A 22,929-nucleotide genomic window follows, 5' to 3' on the forward strand; every position below is an offset into this window, starting at 1 on the left:
AGAGGTCCTGGAGGTTTCTGGGCTGTACGCTAATGGACAGAAGTGATAGCTAATAAGCTCCATCTCGTGCTGCTGTGTTACACCATCTGGTCTGAGTGTTTATGAGCTTCACATTCCCCCAAAAAAGGCTACCTGTGAGCCAGAGTAAAAGTATCCACACTCCTAAAGCTTTAGCCTGTTGTCTCCTCCTGTATTCCCTCCCAAAAACACAGATTCCTGTTGTGCTGCACTGTGCTTTCTTTGGCTCGTTGTGGTCTAATGATGATGATGTTACTGTCTCCCAGAGAAAAACAGCGTGATGAGTGCTTCCCTGTGGCTGCCTGGACTTCAGCCTTCTCTTCTGCACGGGGAGTATCTGCAGACTCTAAGGAAAGAAAAAGAAGCACTTAGTTTCAGGCCTCCTCAGGACAGTCTTTCTTGATTTGCCAATTGGAAATTTCTCTCTTTGGAATAATTGGGGTGAGGAAACTGCATTTTGAGGCTCATTTAAAACCTTATGGAGGGAATACTTTTCCTTCCCCTCATCAAATCAAAGTCCACAAGTAAAACTGAATGTACAAAGAGAGTTTTCCCCCAAGACTCGAGTGGGTGCTCCCTTACAGGATCTCAAATGTGTTACAAAACCTTGTAACCTGCTGGCACCATTCCTGTAGTGCTGCTTCCAACCTTACAGTGTGTACCATCATCTTAGTGAAAAAATGCCTTGTGGTATCAAAAGTAGCTTCATTCTCATCAGTAATTCTTTTGATTTTAAAAGTGAATATCAGACAAAGAGGAAAAATGAGAGAAAACTGCTGAGAAAGGAAATAAATGAGAGAAGGATCACAGCGCGTTTCCAATCCCCCGCTAACAAATCTCATCTAAGGAATAAAAAAACATTCTCTAGACATTACACAAGCTTAACAATCCATTTGTCGGTGTACAGATACAAAAGGCAATCCTGATTCCCATTCTCTTCTCTGAATCACTGATTTTCCACGGTGTAAAATGCCAGGAATCATAGAAATAAAAATCATAAGGGGAGAATAACTGTAAGAGAAACCAAGATATAGCAATCCTTACAGTACCTAATCCTTACTGTACCTAATACTACTGGAATACCTACAGTAGAGGCTTAAGCTTTTGAGTTAATGTATTGCATACTCTGGCTTGGAGTTCTGCTTCTCAGAGCCTGAAATGATACCTGCAAAATGCTCTTGCTATATTAATACTGCCTCTTCCTGTAACATTTAAAAATGTCCATGATCTGTTGTAAGGTAAAAAAAAAAAGATATGAACAAACATAAGGAATTTAGGGCTAAGCAAGTATTACAGAACATGGGAGCAAGCGAACAGCTCTGCATTTGTCCTGCAAGCCATTTTATTGTAGGTACTCTTGCTGTGTCTTTTACGTCACTCTTGAAACAAAGAAGAACCATTTTATTTTCTGGGAGGAAAAAAAAAAAAAAAAGTCTAGTTTGCTTATGTTCATTTATAGAGCAGATACTGAAACAAAATAACATTTCTTCCTAGGGTTTCTCAATTATGTATCTGTCAGAAGATTTTGTGAAATAAAGAATTGTCAAGAAGTAGCTCAGTGTGTTGATAACATTGCTGGGAATGTGGTTAAGCAGCAGGATGGGTATATTCTAACTCATTTAGAACTTGCATTAGTTTTTCTTTTGAGAATTAGACTCAAATACTTTTGAACTTTGTTCTAAAGGCATTATATGTGAAATAAATTGTGGATGTGATTTAAAATCTAAGGTTCTTCTTTCAAAGCTTCAGTTTTATTGGAAGCTGCTCAAAAATCAGTTTCCTGCTGACTGCCACTCATTAGGAATGTTCCGCAAGTGGATGAAGCATCTTTAGCTCAGATGGAAAAAACAGCATGAAAGGAATAAGGTAATGTTGAACACCACAGATTGATTCTTTCACCACCCCAAGCATCAGTTACACAATAAAACAGCGAGTACTGACAATTCCAGCTGCAGCCTGTCTGAGAGCAGAAAAGCAGCATCAGATTATGCTGCCTATGGTCCCTGGAAGTGGGGCAAATCTGTCTCTAAAACCAAAGTGCCAAAAACATCCTTCCTGCATGCCTGGCAGTGGAGAAGACTCTGTACCTCCCTTCTGCAAGCACTTTCCACTTTCTTAACACAGATGTGTGATACAAACTCTGCAGAGCTTTCCTTGCAAAGCAGATAAATGGGAGTGCTATATTTCATGATCAAACAGTCTTCAAAGTACTTTACTTAGTAAAGTGCCTTTCCTGGAATTTTTAGAATGCTTCCTAACAGTAGGAGTAAAATAATAGAAATCAAATAATAAAGATCAATCGATCACCTTTAAAATCCTACAGATGTTCAAGGTCATTACACTTTCCTGTAGATGCCATCCCTATGCATCACGAAGTATGTATGCATGGTATGCCCCCATGAACATGATGCTGCCTCTTGGACAAGTAGCCAGGCAATAGCGGTGCCTTGCTAGAATTTTTGCACTTGAAAAAAATATGTAGCCTTTTCATTTAGAAGGCTACCACAAAATGAAAAATTAATGTAGTCTCAAACACTGAGAAAAAAATGCTGTAGATCATGACATAGTCTGCAAAACTTCTGTTGACAAGGTTGGGTTTAGCTGAGCTCGCTGAGATGAATCTATTCTTATTTTCATCTGATCTTTAAATTTATTTTAATTCTCCCACTGAATGGAGAATTCTTTATTCTCTGGATTTGCTACACTCTTTCTCACTTGATGAGACACAATTTACGATTACTTTTATTATACAGATGAAGATGCAATGGTCTAAAAGTGACCAAAATAAGAGAATAATATGGCCCAGTGTGCTTAAACTACATGATTTATTGGGAGAGTTTTAAGATATCTAGCTTTTCTCCATTATTGATGGTTTTGGATTTCATTGCTTACAGTTCTTATGGACAGCAACATAAGCAGCAGAATAATTGCCAGAAATGCTTAAGGCTCCCTCACTTCCAAATATTTTTAAATGATGAAAGCAGTTGGTGTTTAGAAGTGTGTGAAAACATGATTTCCTGTTCATTTTAAATTACAGAAAAAAAAAATAAATTCATGTGAGATTTTCTACATAGCCTAATTTAATAAAATGTAGCCAAGAAGTAGATTTTGTAATGTATAAAAGTTCTAGAAATTGAAATTCATATCACGTAGTGAATAATCATTCACTGTTATATTCATTTCTAAATTCATTTGATATATTAGTAGTTTCTTGTTTTCTTTTTCTGATTCCAAAAAAATAGAAGCTCACTTGCACTTAGACTGATTAACTTTAGAATTCTGTACCTCTGGCATTTGATCAAGGGGCTTGCGCAATTGTTTCAATATTGTTTGAAAGAGGTAAACAATACAGGTAAGCATTCATAACTAGAAATATAATTAACAATAAAAGTTCAGGAAAAAGTTTTATTTCTCCAGACATATTTCTATGGCCTGTGAAAGATGCATTCAGTTTTTTAAGGGATGAGAATTCTTGAAACCTGATCAAAGAGAATCTCCAAATATTTTTTAAAACATTTACATTTGATTAGATTTGAACATATTTTTTCCTTCCTTTCAAACACTTGCATAAAATTAATGATATTTACTAGCTTGACCTCTTTATTTCACCATCCATTGGTGTGAAGAAAAATACAAAATATTTTAAGAAAGATAAAAAAATATATATTTTTCTTCACACATTAAAAATAAAAATAAAAAAGCATAAGTTCTTATGCTGCTTTTTTTTTTAAAAATAAAAGTAGATCAGGACACTGGTAATCTGATCTTCTGGAATGTAATTTTGGTACAGACATTTAAGCCACCTAGTAAAGAAATTAAAGAAGTTCATGTTTATGTAATTATTTCTAGTAGGAGTCAAAGGATCATATATTGACATACATACATTGAATTCTTCTGTTTGGGTGGTGGAGACATGAATTAATTTTAAATTTTGTCAATAATATCCTATTATTAATAGGATTATTAATCTCACTTCTGTGAGAGTTTTCAAATACTTTACTACAAATGTGTGTGTAAATGCAGAAGGGTATGTGTTTAGTAGTAGCATAGTACAATGCAATTTCTTTTAAAAAAGAATAGTGGATTTTTGGCACGCAAACCTTTTTTTTTTTTTTTTTTTTCCTGGCTTTTTTGAATCTGATGACTTTTTTTTTATGCTCATAAATAAAAATAAACTCTCTTCCTTCAGCCCCACCGTGGTGGCCATTGTTCCTCTGAGTCAGTTGCCAGGTGTTTGCCTCAGCTAGACAGAGGGTTGTGCCACTAGTAAAGACATCTGCAGACAGGCTCTACATTTGAAATGGCTGCCTCTGAAAATTTTTGTTACTCTAAACAAGATGGTCTGTGACAAGAGATGTTGGAGTTGGGGAGAAAAGGAGAGGGTGACATTGGACACCTCCATGCTATTTACTTCTTCCAGAAACAACAGAAGCAACATATTTATTGCAGTAGGGCTGAGCATGCCTTCAGATATATAAAAGCTTATTTAGCTAATTTTCTGCTTTGTATTTTCTGCTTTGTTGGTAAGACTAACATAGGGGACAGGTCTGCTTACTGCAGGCTGTTTCTCCAGTTCATGAATTCCTGGCACCCATCTGTATATCCTCCAGCTGCACTAGAGCTCAGTGCAAAGCAAGCCGTGTCTGCTTTGGCGAACTTCTCCATAGCATTGTTCCCGCTCTATAGTGAAGTATTACTCAGCCTTGGATTCACCCGTGTGATGAATATTCATTTGACAGATAATTATCGTCATCCCCAAACAGCTCCACTCGAACCAAACTTCTCACACCACTAGTCATTTCTGGCACTGTTCTGGCAGCATGAAGCTTATGGTTCCTCATGCTTTATTAATGCTCGGGTATCAGATGGGGTCAGATGACCATGACGAGGATTAAAAAACACTGCCTTTATACACTTGTGGATGTTTCAGGAAAAAGAAAAAGAGGCATCTGCCACTCATGTTTACACATGCTACCTTAAACTGCACACCAGACTGGGGGGAAAGAATGCAATGGGCAGAAAAAAGGTGATGCTTTGCTGGAACTTGGTTCTCCGATTTAGAATGCATATTGCAATCAAGTGTTCAGACATAATATTCCAATATTTTCAAGTTTTTCTCAATGATTATAGGTACTAAAAGAAAAGTCAGTCTTTAAATTGGCTATAGGAATGGATTGGTCTGGACTTTCAGTTGGTATAATGTTGGTCTTTCTTTTGTGTAATTATTACATTAAACTTTAAAAGTAGCTGCAGCAGCAGTGGCAAGAGATCAGTCAGAATCTGAAATGGTCAGACTTCAGTAATGTGTGCTTTGCAAGTGATGTATTTACTGACTTCGTGTCTTTGGCAATATGCAAGATAATTTTATGGTGTTTGTATCATTTTGAAAAAAAAATCCTCAAACTTGCGTAACAAATCTGCCTGCTGTAATTTTAGCAAACTAGCCTAAGCAAGAAGGCAGGTCTGTAAAACAGAAAAACACTGATTTGTGAAGTTTTCTGGCCAGTATCTTAAATTTTTCTGTACCAGTACATCATCAGGTTGCTTTTCACTTGATGCTCTAATTTCTGTCATGGAGTCCACCCATTTGTTCCTTGCTGTTTGTGCATTGCCCATTTTCAAATGAAATAAACCAGAGAGATGAGGGAATATTTCATTGATGCGTGATGTACATACTCTTCTGAATGTACTTGTTGTTGAAAAGATGGTTCAGAGGAGTATCTTTTGTTAGCATGGAGAAAAAGGTTCTTTGTACTGTGCTTGCTTTCTTCATTACAGCACTGCAACTCCCTGTTCATCATTGGTGGTATTGAGTCTTCCTTCTGTTCAAAGCCACAAAGCCCAAGCCTTTTCTTCCTTCTTCTCCACTCCACTGTAAGTTCTGCCATTAAAGGGTATCTCATCCTAACTCATTGATCAGTTCTTCATGTATTGACCGAAATAAGTCAGACTGCTTTGCAAGACCAGTACTGTCAGAGGGGATCTTGCTATGTTTCTAGAGAGAAGTGATTTAAGCTTCTACAAACAAATGTGTGGTGTTTTTTTCCTCACAGCCACTTCTCGATATACTGCTTGCAGCCTGTGCTAGTCGTCCTGCTTGGCTGTGCTGGTTGTTTCCTATTTGTGCTGTCACTGCCATATCTCATATCAGGCACAGTACAAGGTGGTGCAGCTGGGGAAATCATGAAGCAGCTGACAGCGAAATGAGACCGTACTGAATGGTAGATAACACCAAGAAAGGCAAAACCCAAACGGGACTTGTGCCCTATCGAGGGACGCTGTTACTCATGAAGACTGAACTCAGGAGGTTTGCATGAAACAAATTTATTAGGAAAAAGCAAAGGAAAAGGGCTTTAAGGTCTATTTAAACACAAAACTGTTAGATAACAGAAAGCTTTGTACAAAAGGATGTTTAAGCATTTCCTTTCTTGTTACAAGGCTAGGTAGTAGCTTGTGTTTTTTCTGATGCATTTATTTCTGTAAAACAGCTAAGGCTGAAGGGAAATAGGGACTTAATTCTGTAGGCTTTCGCTTTAAGCCTCTCTATTCTGCAGATTTTGTTATAAAAGGAATGCTTGTTGTATGTCTGAGGTCAAAACTGTAATATTTATAATTACATATTTTTACTCTTCTTTTTGTTTGTTTTCCCCTCCTTTATATAGTAGGTATACGCATGAGCTGTGCATTTCACAATATGAAACAGCAGCTGCTGCAATCCTTCCAGAGCAGCAAAAAGCAGAACTAAAGCAAAGCACGCTTCTAAAGAATGAAGCCAAACAAATCAAGACGCTGATCCTGCAGTGTTCTTCTGCGATCCCCTGTGTGGTTCAGAATCCCTCAGGTGCAGGATAGGGCCCTTTTCAAGTCAGAACACCTGTCTCTATGGGGCACATTAAAGCTAATGAAGTTTATCTAAAATGACTGCACATTTCCTTTTTTTTTTTTTTTTTTTTTTTTAATTCCCTGTATATGGAAATGTCTTTGTGGTTCAATACACAGTTGCTCTCATTTGTGCTTGAATCTGGTATCCCCTGGAGTCTCTATTTTGAGTGCTTTCTCCCTTCTGTGTCCCTTTTCTGATCATGGCTTAATTACATTTTAAATGCCTTCTGTGTTACTGTCTCCACCACCTCAATTAGTTCACCTCCAACTGTGTGAATTTTTTAATAAGGAGGCACAAAGCGTTTCCAGCAGTACTGAACTTGAGCTTTGCTTATCTGCCTGTGGCAAGCCTACCTTCAGGGCTTCGAAGACTTTCCAGGGCTGCTGTAGGCTAATCTGGTAGTGAGCTATCTCGCTCTTTTGGTTTCATTCACTTTCCCTGGGCTGACAGAGTACTGTCAGCTGCTGGGGAGGCTCCTACCTTCAGCTCTCCCAAGCTCATCGATCAGGCAGCAGCTTTGCAGAACCAGGAGCTGTGGTGCACAGACTTTGCTTCCCCCTGCTGAGCTGTGGGCCCTGAGAGCAGAGCACAAGGGATGGAGGCCACTGGTGTGCATTTTGTGTTCCACCCAAAAGACATCTCAAAGGCAGATGCTGGGAAGCTTTAGAAGCTCTGTCTATGCAGAACGCTAATACTGTGGGTTGTTCCTCCTGTACTTTTCAGCCTGTTAAGACCTAAACAAATTATTTCATTTTCTAATTTACTTTTTTTGGGGGGAAATTTGTCCAACAAGGTTGTTTAGTTACCAGCTTCTAGCTCTCCCATGTTAGGGAGCCAGCCTCCCAGCCATTCATAGACATCAGCAATACGAATGTGCCCATTTATTTGCTGATAACGGGGACTTTGTTTTACTCCTGGATAGGCAACATTATCTGTGATTTGCATTAGAAAGAGCAGGTGCTTACCTGCTCATTTTCAAAGGAGAGCAATCACATTTTAATGCTTACCTGTCAGTGGCTTGTTATTTGCTAGGTATCAATTAGATGGCTGTGTCTCTGTGAAAGGTAAAGATGCTATGTGGTTAAACCCCGGGCTGGTGTTTTCAAAGTCAGCGATTAGAATAGCTGCTAAAACGAGCGTTATATGCCCAAATAAACCGTTTAGTATATCAAAACAATTGGAACTTACGTTAAGAAAGGGCAAGGGAATTGATGAGGTCTAGAGCTAGGAAAAATGCAGCCAAGTGCTCCTACCCCCATAAAAACACTGGAGGTATTTCTAAGTGCAGTGGCATTGTTCCCAAAGCTTGGATATGTTTTTGGTGACAGATGGCAGAGACTTGCAGCACTTCATCAAACTTTGTGAAAACGTACCAAGATCTTTTGATTTGGTGTGCATTGAAATTCTTCTCATCCTTTATTCCCTTTGGCACAGTACAGGAATGATGGTACTTATTCCCTCTTTTGGAGCTCTACAAATCTTGAGGTGAAAAATGAGACGAAAACAGATCTTGGTATCCTAAACAAATATTCACAGAATCACAGAATCGTCTAGGTTGGAAGAGACCTTCAAGATCACCTAGTCCAACCTCTGACCTAACACTAACCAGTCCTCCACTAAACCATATCACTGAGCTCTACATCTAAATATCTTTTAAAGACCTCCAGGGATGGTGAGTGAACCACTTCCCTGGGCAGCCCATTTCAATGCCTCACAACCCTTTCAGTAAAGAAGTTCTTCCTAATACCCAACCTAAACCTCCCCTGGTGCAACTTTAGCCCATTCCCCCTTGTCCTGTCACCAGGCACGTGGGAGAATAGACCAACCCCCACCTTGCTACAGCCTCCTTTAAGGTATCTGTAGAGTGGGATAAGGTTGCCCCTGAGCCTCTTCTTCAGGCTGAACAAGCCCAGCTCCCTCAGCCGCTCCTCATAGGACTTGTTCTCCAGGCCCCTCACCAGCTTTGTCGCCCTTCTCTGGACTCTCTTGAGCACCTCCATGTCCTTCTTGTAGCGAGGGACCCAAAACTGAACACAGTACTTGAGGTGCAGCCTCACCAGAGCCGAGTACAGGGGGACAATCACTTCCCTAGACCTGCTGGCCACACTGCTTCTGATACAAGCCAGGATGCCGTTGGCCTTCTTGGCCACCTGAGCACACTGCTGGCTCATATTCAGCCGACTATCCACCATCACTCCCAGGTCCTTCTCTGCCTGGCAGCTCTCCAACCACTCATCTCCCAGCCTGTAGCGCTGCTTGGGGTTGTTGTGCCCCAGGTGCAGGACCCAGCACTTGGCCTTGTTGAACTTCATACAGTTGGCCTCAGCCCATCGGTCCAGCCTATCCAGATCCTCCTGCAGAATTAGAATCCCTCCTAATATACAGGGAATTGGGCATCTTGTAGTACGTATTTAAATAGCTTAACAGCATAAAGACAAATGCTATTGAAATAATTTTGGAAAATGTTATTGGAGGTACACTGTTCCCTTCTGTAATCAATTTCTCCACTTTAACAACCCTGAATTTTGTAGATCCTATGCTTAGGAGCTTTATTATGTTGACATAAATGGCTGAGATTTTCATCTTTTCTTTGTAACCACGATGTGCATTTTAGGGTGAAATATGTTTTAAGAACAGTTTATTTAACTTAAATAGTAATGATGCTGGGTGATATTTAAGCAGGATTACCACAGTGTGTTTTCTGGGCATGCATGCCTGCAATAACTGCACCATTTTCAGCTGGGATACCTTATTCCATCTTAATATGAGAATATGATTCTTTTAAAGTTAAATAACTTATTAATGGAATGTAGTGTAAAGAAATAATATCTGGAAATATTAGAAAAATCTTGGAGGGATATCTTGGGGAGGGATATGAGTTAAATAGTTGGAAAATGGTTTCTGTGATCATGCCTATTAAAATGAGATATGCAAAAACAATTATTTCCATTAAATTGTTTTAAACTGCAGCATAGCTGACCTTCACATCTGACTGCTGTTATCGAAATCTCTACGGTAAACTGAACGCTTGAAAAAAGAAGGGAGCAGAAATGGTCAGAATTTTTTTTGAAGGGATTTTAATCTCCCATTTCTTGATCACATGGAACATTTGATGACAAACCTCTCGAGGTTTTTGGGGAAAGAGGGGTTATTTGACTGACAATCTGTATCCCCAGTTGGCTAATCAAATGCAACGGATGTGCCAAATTGTCTTTCATATGTTCTCATCGATGTCAGGTTGGCAGCCAGATGTAATTGGACTTGAATGGAAGTACTGAAGAGCTTGCATGCATGCTTTCTCTCTTTCCTGTTCCAGGATTAATCAGAAGAGTGTATTTGTTGGTTTAAATGTTCCTTAATTGTTTAATCTAAATTAAGGTATACATGTATACTGCATCCCTAGTAGATGTTCATGTGTTGAGATCATCTACACCACAAGTAAATTTTTCAAAGATCTGGAAAAAAGGGGGTGGGGAAGTGCAAATGTGTGCACTTGTAATCCTAAATAGTTCAAAGTTTCACTGTCCTAAACTCTGAAGTAGGAAGTGTCTCACAGTTTGTGTTGATTTTTAGTGGAAAAGGTGATCACACGTTAAAAACTGTTATTGAATGTACAGGGAAATGGGATATTTTAACAGTGAAAAATGAATCAGTGTGGATTGGATTTTCAAAATCATGAAAAGAAGATTGGATTTCTAGGTTTATTGTTAGAGCATAACCTGCTGTCTCTTGAAAACCTCACCTAGGAGATGGTTTTAAAATGCTTTGTTGTGCTCTGATACTCTTCATTGAAGGCACTGAGCAACCTGATCTAACTTGGCCTAGCTCTGAGAATGGGAACAGGCTGCCTAAAATCCTTTCAAGTTTAGTTATTTTAAGGTTGTACAATTCTATATTTAAATAGTTCTGTGTCAGTATTTATGTATATGTAATATTTCACACTCGTGTATTTATATATATAAAGAGAAAGAAGTACAAAATTAGGTATATTTTTCTGCCGATCTTTGACATTCCACCAAAAAAAGGATGGATGAAAATTTCAAATTTTGTCACCATTTGACAGTCTTTTCAGCTGTGGGAGCTTGAGAGAGGAATTGGATGTACTTCCAGCTTACAGCATTTATGCTGCTGATTCCTAAGGTATGAAGAGGCTGGTTGGTAGCAAGTCCTCTGACCAGCGCACTTGGTGATGCTGGAAGCTTGCAGGCTGGAGTTTGTCAAGCTTTAACCAATCTAATCAGAAAGAGACAAATATTTATGTCTCTAAAGAGCTATGTAATACTTGTTTTGGTTTGTTATGTTTCTTGACTTCTCAAAAATCACAACAAATAGTTCACCCTTCAGAGCCAGCAAGTGTCTGTCAAGATTTACAAAGCTGTCTTGATGCTGTCTTTTCTCTCTCACTAGCAGCTTTTTAATTTCTGATCTGTTGGTAAATTCTCTGCCCTGAATTTCCAGCAGATTCACAACAAGAAGGAAAGGATACATATGCTAATCCTGTCAGAGGTTTGTTGGTTTGGGTTAGGGTGATAGGAGCTATTGCTCCTCTGTTTCTCCTGTTCCTGTGGTGGCAGGACTGTGACAGCAGTGACCATCTCCTGTTTTTTGTCTGCTGAATGCAGAGCCTGGGGAGAGCCTTAGCCTCACCCATTCCTTTCAAGTGATTCTGCCTCCAGATGCTTACTCTAATTGCAAATATTCAAATTGCAAATACTCTATTGCAAATACTTCTTCCTAATTTTCGGGATTTTTAAAGATTCAAGAGTTGGAATGTGATCTTCGTCAGTGGATGAAAGTCCTACAGAAGCCTTGCTCCCGTTTGTGTTGTTTCAGACCTGAAATAACTCTTAGGTGTGTTTGCTGGGTGACCCAGGGTGACACAAACCACCTTCCTCCACTCCAGCCTGCCTCTGGGCACTGTCAGACCTCTAACTTAAAAGGACAATGGGTGATAGATTCTCTTTTAAGCAAATTTTAAGTGACAGTAGACCTCCGTACCTTTTGGTGGAAGTCAAGGTGAGACAGTTGTGCTGACCTGTGCCCACATGCTTTATTGCCCACATTCTTTATGTGACCCACTGGCATCATAGACAACTTTTCTGGATTTACAGTAATGTAAATGAATTCAATTATGATGTGCTTTGATTGTTTTTAATATATTGTCATCTAACACTTTCTAAGCCAATTAAAATTATACAGATATCTGCAGTTTTATATTCAAAAAAAGCTTTGGTATTCACTCATGTCAATGGTTCTTCTAGAATTTTAAAAGAAAACAAATTCAGTACTTTTAGAAACAAAACATGTATTTTAAAAAAATTTTACAAACCAAAATAAAAACTGTTGGTAGAAATTAATTTCATATTTCCATCCTGAGTTCTATTAGAAAGCAATACCTATCATGAAATCTCTAAGATTGATATTTGAATGAAAGTGATTCTGCTTTAAATGTAATTGTGTTCAGAAATTACTTCCAGAAGTTTGTAGATATGTAGCAACAATCTGAGGATAATTTCACATTAAAAATTGGTAGTATACAATTTATACTCTGGTAAAAAAAAAAATTGTCCATCAATCTTCTCTTAAATGAGAAAGAGGCTTCCAAACTGGAACCGCTGCCTTATCTATGCCTGGTAACTTATAAGTAGACAGGACTAAAGCTATCAGTACTCCACTGCTTCGCTTTCTGTTGTTAATCTTGAGGAAGAATATTAATTCATATGAAACTTTCAAAGAGAAACATTAGTGTTTTTTTTTTTTTCTAGATTATTTGATTCATAGTTTTGCTGTACTTCATAAAAGTCTTTTTTCTTTTTTAGTAAAAAAATAAATAAATAAAACTACAGACTAAGACTATAACCAGCTTTAATTTTGAAAATTTAATGACAAGAAGAAAAGATCTATTATGAATTGCTTCCTTTAAACACATACACAAATGCCAGAACTTGTAAGTGACAAATGATTTTAGAACCAAGGAGACTTTAAAAATTCTTGAAACAAAATAGAAGTGCATCTCTTATAATGCACCGTTTGGAAACAACAGATCTTTTTTTCTGAAAATTCTTTCTTTTGTAATATATTTTTGCATATGGAAAATGAAATTGTAATTGAATGTATTGTAAGACAACTTTTCCAAAATCTATTTCAACTCTAGATTACAAGAACGTCATTTATTCTCACAAATGATGCTGAGGTTCTTTCTTGTCTGTGGTAATTAGATTTTTTCCCTCTTGCCTTTAATAGGGTAGAGTTAGTGTGGTCATTATTTGAGACTAAGTACGTTTCTTTTATCAGAAATTTAGGTTAAATGCTAACTCCTGGCATTTGCTGTGGTTTTATAACTCCAAAATTCATTAAAGGAGATATGTTTATGAGTGCCTGCAATAGAAATTCCTCTTTAACAGAGTCTGTGTAAAGGGAAGTATTTTACATCATAAAGCTGCACTTTAAGAACAGGGAAGGCATTAGCCAGCAATATTTAAGATGTATTTGAACTTGAAGGATTAAATTCCTGATCTATCGGAAAATGATAATGTTTCTTTCTAAATTAAACTGAGACCTACTGCATCCACATTGTATCTCTAGAAGCCTTATCTCTGACGTTTTGCTAGTTACTCTTGAAAACACGATCTCCAGTGTTGTAGATTTCCAGTGGTCTACAAAAAGGATTTTCCTCTTCTTGGAAGAAAGGATGTTTGTTCATGTCTTCCTAAAATTAGGATGATTTCTATGCAAAATTTGAGAACTATGTTTCCTTATACATGTTGGATTTTAATAGTAATTTAAAAAAATAAATAAATCTGCTCTAAGAACTCCAGGCACATTTTTAAAATTGGTGCAGTCTACTCCTGACAGTCTGCTTCTGCCCTATTTCTATGTTTGAAGAATTAGTTTGAAGAAGAGACTTCGAAGGGTGTTTGCCATGAGGCATGGCTTGGAACCTCATCCTCTGCTTCCTCTGGGGAAAGACCTGAGAAATAGTTTCTTTCCTTCTCGTAAATTTTACAAGCCTAAGGGTTTTGTGAAAGTGCAAACTTCTTCTGTAATCCCTTAGTTGCCTAATCTGCAAATTTCATGAAATTTCTCAGTGTTATAGCAGACTCTGATTCCCATTTTAATTCTTCCTTATTTGTTATTACTTTTATTTTTAATTTATTAGTATCTCTGGTGGTAACTGGAGATTAATATAAGAAAGTAAACCATAGAGATAAGGGAATCATAAAATCATAGAATGGCTCGGGTTGGAAGGGACCTTAAAGATCATTTAGTTCCAACCCCACTGCCATAGGCAAGGACGCCACCCACTGGATCAGGTTGCTCAGGGCCTCATCTACCCTGATCTTGGAATGTAAGGAAAAGTTGAAGTACAGTAAAAGAAAGCGTGCAATACTGTATCTTTGATATATGCATAAAAACGCAAATGATACCTTCTATGTGCAGATTACTTATGCGATTATTTTCTTCCTGAAATAAATGCAGCTGAATGTTTTGGACTGTGATAATAGTGTAGCAAGTGATAAGTGGTTTATAAAAAAAAAAAAAAAAAACAGTGTAAAGTGCTTTTGCAAAATATTTGACTTTTTTACGTCTTCCTCATTGATTTTTGTATGAAAGGTTGCTGAAGTTTAATGTCCTTAAATAATATTGTCCCAGGAAAAAAGTAGTATGTTCTCAACATGGAAACAAGAAAAAATAATAATAAAATGAAACTTTAATAAATCAAATGTGAATGCACAGAAAAAAACAAAAAAAAAAAAAAAAAACGTTCACTGAGTTATCTAGCAGGTTATGTCACATGAATGACTTTATAAAACAGACTTAAAATGTCTACACATTTACTTCTCAAGTCCAGTATACAGCCAGTAAACCATAGTGCTGAGGTGAGAAATGAGAAATTTTCAGGGCTATTGAACACACTGAATTTAGTAGAGTGCTCAATAGCCCTCAAAATTTCTCATTTAGGAGGGTGCATATGTATTGCTTCAAAAACTGGACATTAATTTCTTTCCCCATTTGATTTACTTTCTCCTCCCCTCTCCTCCTTCCTCCTCGTATCTATCTTTTGCCACGAGTAGCTGGCCTTACCTTCTCATTTTGAAGCATATGAAATGCACTTGCTGATTAAACTATTGGTGGTAGTTCAAAGTGTGAAATTCACCACGTAGTACTGGAAAATCCCATGCCATACAGCAACCTCAATTACTGCATGTTTGGGGTATTTTTTCCCCTGCATTCGTACATTAGCTTGGTAACTTCTGTGACTGTGATGCTATTTGTGTTAATGTATATTATTTGCCTGTGTGGAATTGCTTCCAATTTTCTTCAGATTATTCCCATAGGATCTGCTCCCTAGAGTGACATTCCTGGTATTCTCAAATAACCTCTAGTGTTAAAAAAAAAAAAAAAAAAAAAAAAGGCAGACTGACATCAGATGAGTATTGTATAACTAGTATATATAGTATAAACTTCCAAACTTCCAATACACTGACATTTTCTCCCTCCGTCAGAGCTACTCAGGCTCCCCCCAAGTTAATGCACAAAATTTTCTTTATAGTTTTGCATTAGCAAACATAGAGCAATTTGTACATTTCCATGTGGAGAACTGATTTTGTGTGCATTTGGGTGGGGAGATTTCTCAGAATAAGAAGAACCCTATACCAAGACTTAAGGATAAAATAAATTTCTGAATCAATGATATTCAAAGAGACTTTTAAAATATATAAATCCAAATGGCTTTATTAGGGTTCAGACAAGGCATGCAATAGCAACTGGTCAAACTATTTCAGTTTATAATAATTGTCCATTTTTCTGTAAGTTCTTTCTCTAGTTAAACGGATAAATAAAATAAGTATTTTAAATAGGTATTATTATTTGTCATTTTGTTATTTATAATAAATTACATTTTTCCATAAGGGAGTATGAATATTTGAAAGGATTTGTGCTCATCTCTTTTTGAACAGTTGTTTTGTTTGTTGTTTTTTTTTATTATTATCATTTTAAATATTTATTTATTAAAAATAATAATAATAATAAAAAAACATAACTACTCCCCTAGTTAGTTTTTTTAAAATTAGCAATATTCTTGGCAAACAGAAGCAATGTGGAAATTCCACAAGTCCTGCAAGTCCACTAAGGTCTGCAGAAATCCTCAACTGAAGAGCGGAGCCCCACGTTGTTGGTATGTGCGCCTGGCAGGTATGAAGGACAATGAGATTGTCCTGAATGTGCCCTGGGATAAATGCTTTGTATACGCATGAAAATGCAATTAAGTTTTTAACTCTACTGGTAGTTAAATTAATGTTGTAGTAATATCCCAAATAATGGGTGGGTGTATCTGGAGAGAGAAGGCAGAAGTTTTCAGTAGCTCTTGTTTGGTAGGAGCGGTGTTAGAGCTGGCTGCCTGTTCAGCTACACCATTCTTGTTTCAACTTGAACTTCTTAAAGAAGAGAAAATGCACCGTTGTCCAATGAGGTCAAATTTCTCTTTAACTGCTCCTCTCTGAAGATTTTTTTTTTCCCCAGGAAAACTAAGTTTTGTAAAAGTAGAAAAGTAGAAAGAAAGGAATCTGTTAATTGAAATGCTGATGAGTTTTTGTAATGCACCCAGCCTTCTTTCAATTTTCTGTTCATAAAATATTTGACGTTTCTTTATGTTTTCTTTGTTTTCTTTTATATTTCTTTTAATTTTTTATATCAACTTCTCTTAATGAGAGTAAGGGATAAAATACCTGCTTTTAATAGTTCAGCTACAATGGCTACAAAGCTCAAGAGTTTAATATTCTGATATGATCTTCCATATACATTCGTAACAGAAGCCTTTTTTTCCTCTTTCCACAGTTCATGCAAAAATTTGAATTTCATGTTAATGTTCCCTCATTTCTCTTGTGACTGTCTTTTTGGTAAGACTAAATCTGTCATAAATCCACTTGAACTTTATCTCCTTGTGGAAATGTGTAGTATTTTAGGTAACAAGGTTAGATATGCTGGCTAAACCAGACACTCCAGGCACACTAAGTACTTTTCAGAAAATGCAGCCCATGGGAGTTACTACAAAGGCTTGTATACTCAAGGAATAGGTTATTAAGGCAGTATATTGAGTTGGACCGTGGTTGGCTATGAGTTGTAGCATAAAAAGTCACTTTATTTTTCTCTGCCAAAAAAATAGCTAAATATTGAAAATGCTAGCTGCTACATTTTGAATTAACATACAGACTGAAGGGTAAATTCTGTGTTTCTTAAACATGTGTGATCTAATTAGCATTTGTGAGATTCACTGTGATGAATTTTCCCACTGGCATACGCAATTGCAAATGGCAAGACTGTAGGCTGCAGGCTGCCTCTGGTGGACATCCATGGAGGGAAGTGTCTGCATCCTTGCTCCCTGAGGGCCTGGCATCAGCTGACATGGCTCATGAAGTTTCCAGAGTATTTTCAATTACAGGAAAGTTTCTTTGCTGCTGAAAATAAGTAAAAATTGGCTTTGAAGGGGAAGGGGGTTCAGAAGGTGCTTCATGTGTTGTTATTTAGTTGACAAGGAAAGACATAACCTGAGAAATCTGCTTTGCTGTAGTGCTTCACAGAAATCTACGTTTGAAAATGAAAATAAGACTGCTTTTTGAGAGAATGATATAAGTGTTAGGGAATTGTTCCAGTGGAGGTTATTTCTGAAGTATGAGCCTTGACCAAAATGTGAGTGAATATTAAGTCTGGTAATTAATTCTTTTGGTTCTTACTCCATGAGGTTATAAATAAGTGTGTTTTTCAATATAAATATTTCTTGAGGTACATCAATGAACCATAATTCTTTGGGAATACTTTCCCTCCAGTTCTTAGGATAAGCACTGCAGACCTGCTGGTCTTCTTAAACACACTTGACCAAATGCATTAGTCTAATTTACTTTCTTTGAATTTTGTATGACTTCAGCAGATAAATCTTTTTTTTTTTTTTTTTTTTTTTTTTGATAATATACTTTAAATGGCAGTATCTGCTTATTCCTCCTTTTCATGTTATTTGCTAAAGCGTGTGCTGACCATCAGAATTTTCTGTTGGAGTGGACGATGTGGACGTGACCCCTGCATGTGACAAGCTGGTGCCAGCCACTGGCCAGCACGATTTAGAAGGCAGCATGTGGAGTGAAGCTCTTGTCACTTTTTTATAGTAGCTCAGCTCATTTAAGTGGAACTTTAAATCAGTTATTTTACAAGGGAGCATTCACTCACTTTTTGTTAATGGAAAGTGTTTGTGAACTAGTGGCATCTACAACCTCCTTTTAAAAGAACAATTCAGTCCTGTCAGGGTGGAACACCATCAGCCTGTTTATGGGATTCATTCTTTATTGCATTGATGCTAGGCGCTGGGTTAGTTGTCCAGCACCTTTTTTGGTTTTTATTTGGGTTATATACATGTCCTTTTCTGGATTTGGTCAAGAAAAAAAAGAGTGACCACATATCATTTGGAACTGTACTTTGTATAAAGGTGGCTTTATTCATTTATGTTCTCAGAAGGAAAGCAAAATTTAGGAGTGTAATTCAGTTGCGATGGTTGTGTCCAGCATCAATATCTGCACTGTTCGTGTCATAAAAAAGTTTGGTCCATGCTGTCTAATTAAACCAAGTGGAACTAGTTCATCATGTATATAATACATAATTAAAATGAGAGTTACAAATAAGTCATTATATGAACAATGCTGCATTTAGTTATATCCGGTAACTTGCTCTGAGATGCCCTCTGTGTATGTCTCCAATGCCCAATGAGCTTCAAAAATCTCAGAAAAGCAAGGCTTTTCTGGAGACTGAATGTTTTGTGTTTACTGTCCTAGCCACAGGGGAAGGAGAGTTTTCTCCAGAGGGTCTCAGTGGAGATCAAATCTCTCTTGCAGGCATCTGGATAGGATTGAGAACCAGCATCCAGCTCAGAGTCTCATCCCAACTGCACAGTTTGCATTTGCATCCCCAAGTTCTGCATTGAAACACTCTTCTTCCTTCCTTCTGCCAGGCAGCCCAGGGGCAGTTTTGACAGGTCCCAGGCAGCATGAAGGAGGATGGCATTGGAGCCATAGATCAAGAGATACTTGCTCAAGTGCCAGCTGTTCCCTCTAGTGCAGAAACTATGCAGCCACCTCCCAACATCTCACCTGCTTTCTCCTAGCCATCTCCATCAAACCTCAGAGCCCACCTCAAGGCATTTGAAAGACTTGGAGACAGAGCTAGTGAACGATTTTGCAGCTTCCCAAGTGGAGATCTGAGATCAAGTCCTCCTCCTGTGAGCCTGGAGAAGAGATGAGGGTACCGTGGAGGGTGCCATGGCTGCCCTGGCGTGTGAGAGGAGCAGGAGCAGTGATGGTCAGTGCTGCTGCAATGGGCTGGTCCCTGCAGTAGCAACACCAGGGAGCCGGGATGACCTTCCGGGGCTCTTGCACAGGAAAGTGAGGCCATGGCCACTTCTTTCTATTTGCTGTCCGCCCTTTCCCTGCTCTCCAGGAAACACATTGCAATTGCCCAAGCTCAAAGCCCATGTAGGCTCTTGCCACAACAGAGAACTTCAGGAACATTTATATGGCAAAGAGATTTGGTTTACAGAGGTAGATGATTTGAAAACTGAGCCACTTCAGTCTGTTATATCGTAGCATTTGGTTTGTAGGTTTTGGTCAATGCCTTCAAGAAAATACCAGGGCTTTTAGTTATTTCTGAGAGTAAGCTTAAAATAATAACCGATCCTTTCACTGTCTGGTAAGTGGATTAGTTTGGCAAATTGAGGCTTTAGTTAGGATGACAGTAGAAGCAAATATTTGTCCTCAGTCTCTCTCAATGACCCTTGTCTCTGATGTTTCTTCTCTAGAAATTGAAAGAATACTGTATATGTGTCTGATATTGTATTTAGTCTCTCAAGATGGCATCCCAGGTCTGATGTTCAATTAGGGAGTGCAGTTCTGTAATCCTTATTTAATTAGAACTCCTTGTCTGACTCCCTGGGAGTTGCATTGGTAATTGGATTCTCACAAGTGAGAATATGCAGAGGCCACCTCAAAGGAAAGTTATAATTTGCTAATGCGTCTTACTTACCTGTAGTTCTTCGAGAATGTTTCCTCTGCATATTCACATGGTTCCTGTCCACCTTCTGTTTGTCCTTGGATTGCCCTACAGTTGTGGTGTTTAATAAGAATAACAGAAGTATTGAGCACTGTACAACTCTCCCAAATCTCTGATCACTTGGTGTTATGAGATAGCACTTGTACAGTCCTAGTAGTCACTGCTCTTCTAGGAAGTTCCTGTAGTTCACCAGCACTGGAGAACCAAAACCCACTGGTGTGAATATGCAAGGGCAGCACTCTCAAAGAGCAAGTCAATGGTAAGTAGCCTTTCTTTGCTTTCTGTGATTAACCAAATATTTCTGTCATTATTTTGTAAATTCTATATTTGTAAATTATCTGTGCTTTTCTTATCATAAAATCCTGTTAGATAGCTTTCTGATTTGTGAGATTAATTTTAAAACTGTTACCTTTCTGACAAAAAACAAAAATATCTGTATTTTTAAGGTTTTGATATTAACTCACTTCAGTTGTAAATTGATATGTTGCTATCGGTGTGTACACATTTGAATTACATATTTCTATCTGACAAAGACACAATTGCAGTACAGTATTATATACTTTAGAATGGCACTCTTAAAGAATTATGTTATCGTAGATTAGATAGCAGAGTGAGTCATTGACCAAAAAAGGGTTCTAATAGTGTTAACAATATTAATTCTCAAAACAAATTCTCCTAAAGAACACCAAATGTACATTGTTTTTCACTTTTTTTTTTTTCCTAAACACTTCTGTGTTGTGTTTTGTTTTTGTTTTTTTTCCAGACATGGAATTCTGTGAGACTCCCCATATTCTGTGCTCTGGCTACCAAACAGATTTACATGGTGTATCTGAGCACAGCTACCCACTAGAGGTGGGTTCAGATGTGGATACTGAAACCGAAGGTGGAGCATCACCAGATCACACCCTGAGGATGTGGATGAGGGGGGTGAAATCAGAGCACAGCTCCTGTTTGTCAAGCCGGGCAAACTCAGCATTGTCCCTGACTGACACTGACCACGAAAGGAAGTCTGATGGGGAGAATGGTAATAAAGAAATGCATTGAATGTACTGATTAGAAGTAGTAATTCATTGAGACTTTCTTATTCTCCTTTCTTTTCATTTCTTTTCTTTTTTTTCTCTCCTTCCTCCTTAGGTTTATATATTATATGAAAGTTGAAAAGACTGTTTAGTATTTGGATTGTGTTTATAGTGTAGATGGAAAATACGACAAAAAATGAGACCAAATTTCTGTTAAAATACATTATTCTAAAGAGCAATTACTTTCCTATATTCTCTGTTTTTATGCAACAGGGAGATTATCACTTAATTTTAGTGGCCTATGCATTAGGTTCTAAATTAAATCTTTGTGAGTATGCTTAAGTCACACGTTTTGTGTGCAATCCATCCTGCATGTGCTGGCTTCTGGTTGTAGCTTGAAGTCTCCAGAGTTAGGCTAAGCCCTTAGATGCCTTAATAAACAGGGCTGGCTGAGCATATCTCTGTCAAATCTCTGTTCTATGTTCCTCTGGATATGGAGGGGGGATTCCTGGGTCAGCAGTACTTTTTGTTTTTTGTTTGTTTCAAGTATTCATTCTCTTTTGGGATTTTTTTTGTTTATTTGTTTGCCTTATATTTTAGAAGGGCAAAATGTGTATTAAATTGAGTAACAAAGGGAAAAGAGTCAAATTATTTATCTCAATGCATCATAATCAATGAAAATCTGCTCTCAATGTGTCCTTAAGTGTAATAGTAAGAATATGTAAACAATTTTATCGTCTTGGTATCAACAAGCTTAGCTCATCTCTCAATTTCTGTTTAACAGCTACATGTCAGAGTTGGACTTGATGATAAGGCACTGGACATAAGGATCCTTGTGGGTCCCTTCCAACTCAGGATATTCTATGGTTCTGTGTAGTTAATGTAATTAACTAAGTGGTTAACAATGTTAATAGTTAAATGTAGTTAGATAAGTGTGGTTTGGTTTGTGTCTTGGTTTTTTACTGGTTAAGAGATCAGGGAAACAGTGAAAGTGGCAGATAGCACTTCAATGTTGACAGTGATGTATTATCGTGAATCTATAGTAATAACATCAAAGAGTTTAATCTTGAATGTCCATTCTGCAGAATGTCCATTCTGTAGTTAAAATATGGGGTTTACACTTGTTAAATATGAACCTGGAAATATATTTAATATATATAATTTATATTATATATATATAATTTCAATGAAATACTCATTTGAGGATTAAGTTTTCTGTGTTATCACACTGTATCATGTTGCAAGAACCAGTTAATCTTCAGATGGCATCCCCCATTTGCATGAAGATCAGAAGATGCCTGCCTTCTTGTAGCATCCTACTTCTGCAAAATTCTGTGTAGGAGTCATCCTCTGTAAAGTCTTGTTGTGTAGGGGGGTTTGTTTGTTTTATTTTATGTTTTCCTAAGGCATTTCATTTTTAGATGACAGTTGAAGGAATTGAATCTGGCCTGTCTAAAATCAGTTGGACTATGGAAATGGTTAAAGGGGATGTTATCTTAGAAAGGAATGTGCATGCTTTTACTCTTCAGACTAAGAAATGCACGTGGTCATTTATTTTTCAAGTGGATGGGAATTTGACATAATGAATCAGGATTAAGCATACAACTAAGTTATGTATGTAATACAAGTTATGTATTTCATTGAATGCAATGGTGCAGCTGGGTATTCATGATGTTTTGCTAGCCATACAAGTTGCACTAAGTATGTCAATCTTGCTGTAGATTAAAATTATTGTAGGTAGTAAAGGAAATGCTTTTGTTACCTTCCTCATCCTGCATTGCAGGATCCGTGGGTTAAGGGTTGTTAAGATGGAGACGTAAGCATTAGGTTTCATCAGCAAAGAATGGAGTGGTTTCTTCTAAATGCTTTTCTTACAGAATGAATTTAATCACTTTAAACTCATTTCTTACATGGCCTAGA

General features: G+C 37.5%; 1 protein-coding gene across 1 annotated transcript in view; it reads left to right on the top strand.

Annotated features, from left to right (window-relative positions):
• The window catches only part of TENM1 (teneurin transmembrane protein 1), a 328,347-nt gene that overhangs the window by 89,577 nt on the left and 215,841 nt on the right, over positions 1-22,929 (top strand). Inside the window, exon 3 of the mRNA XM_082770995.1 lies at positions 20,754-21,014. Within this exon, the coding sequence (XP_082627121.1) occupies positions 20,754-21,014 (261 nt within the window). The remainder of the gene's footprint in view (positions 1-20,753; positions 21,015-22,929) is intronic.

The sequence above is a fragment of the Aythya marila genome, assembly GCF_965140915.1.
Source record: "Aythya marila genome assembly, chromosome: 13".
In the NCBI taxonomy this organism is placed as follows: domain Eukaryota; kingdom Metazoa; phylum Chordata; class Aves; order Anseriformes; family Anatidae; genus Aythya; species Aythya marila.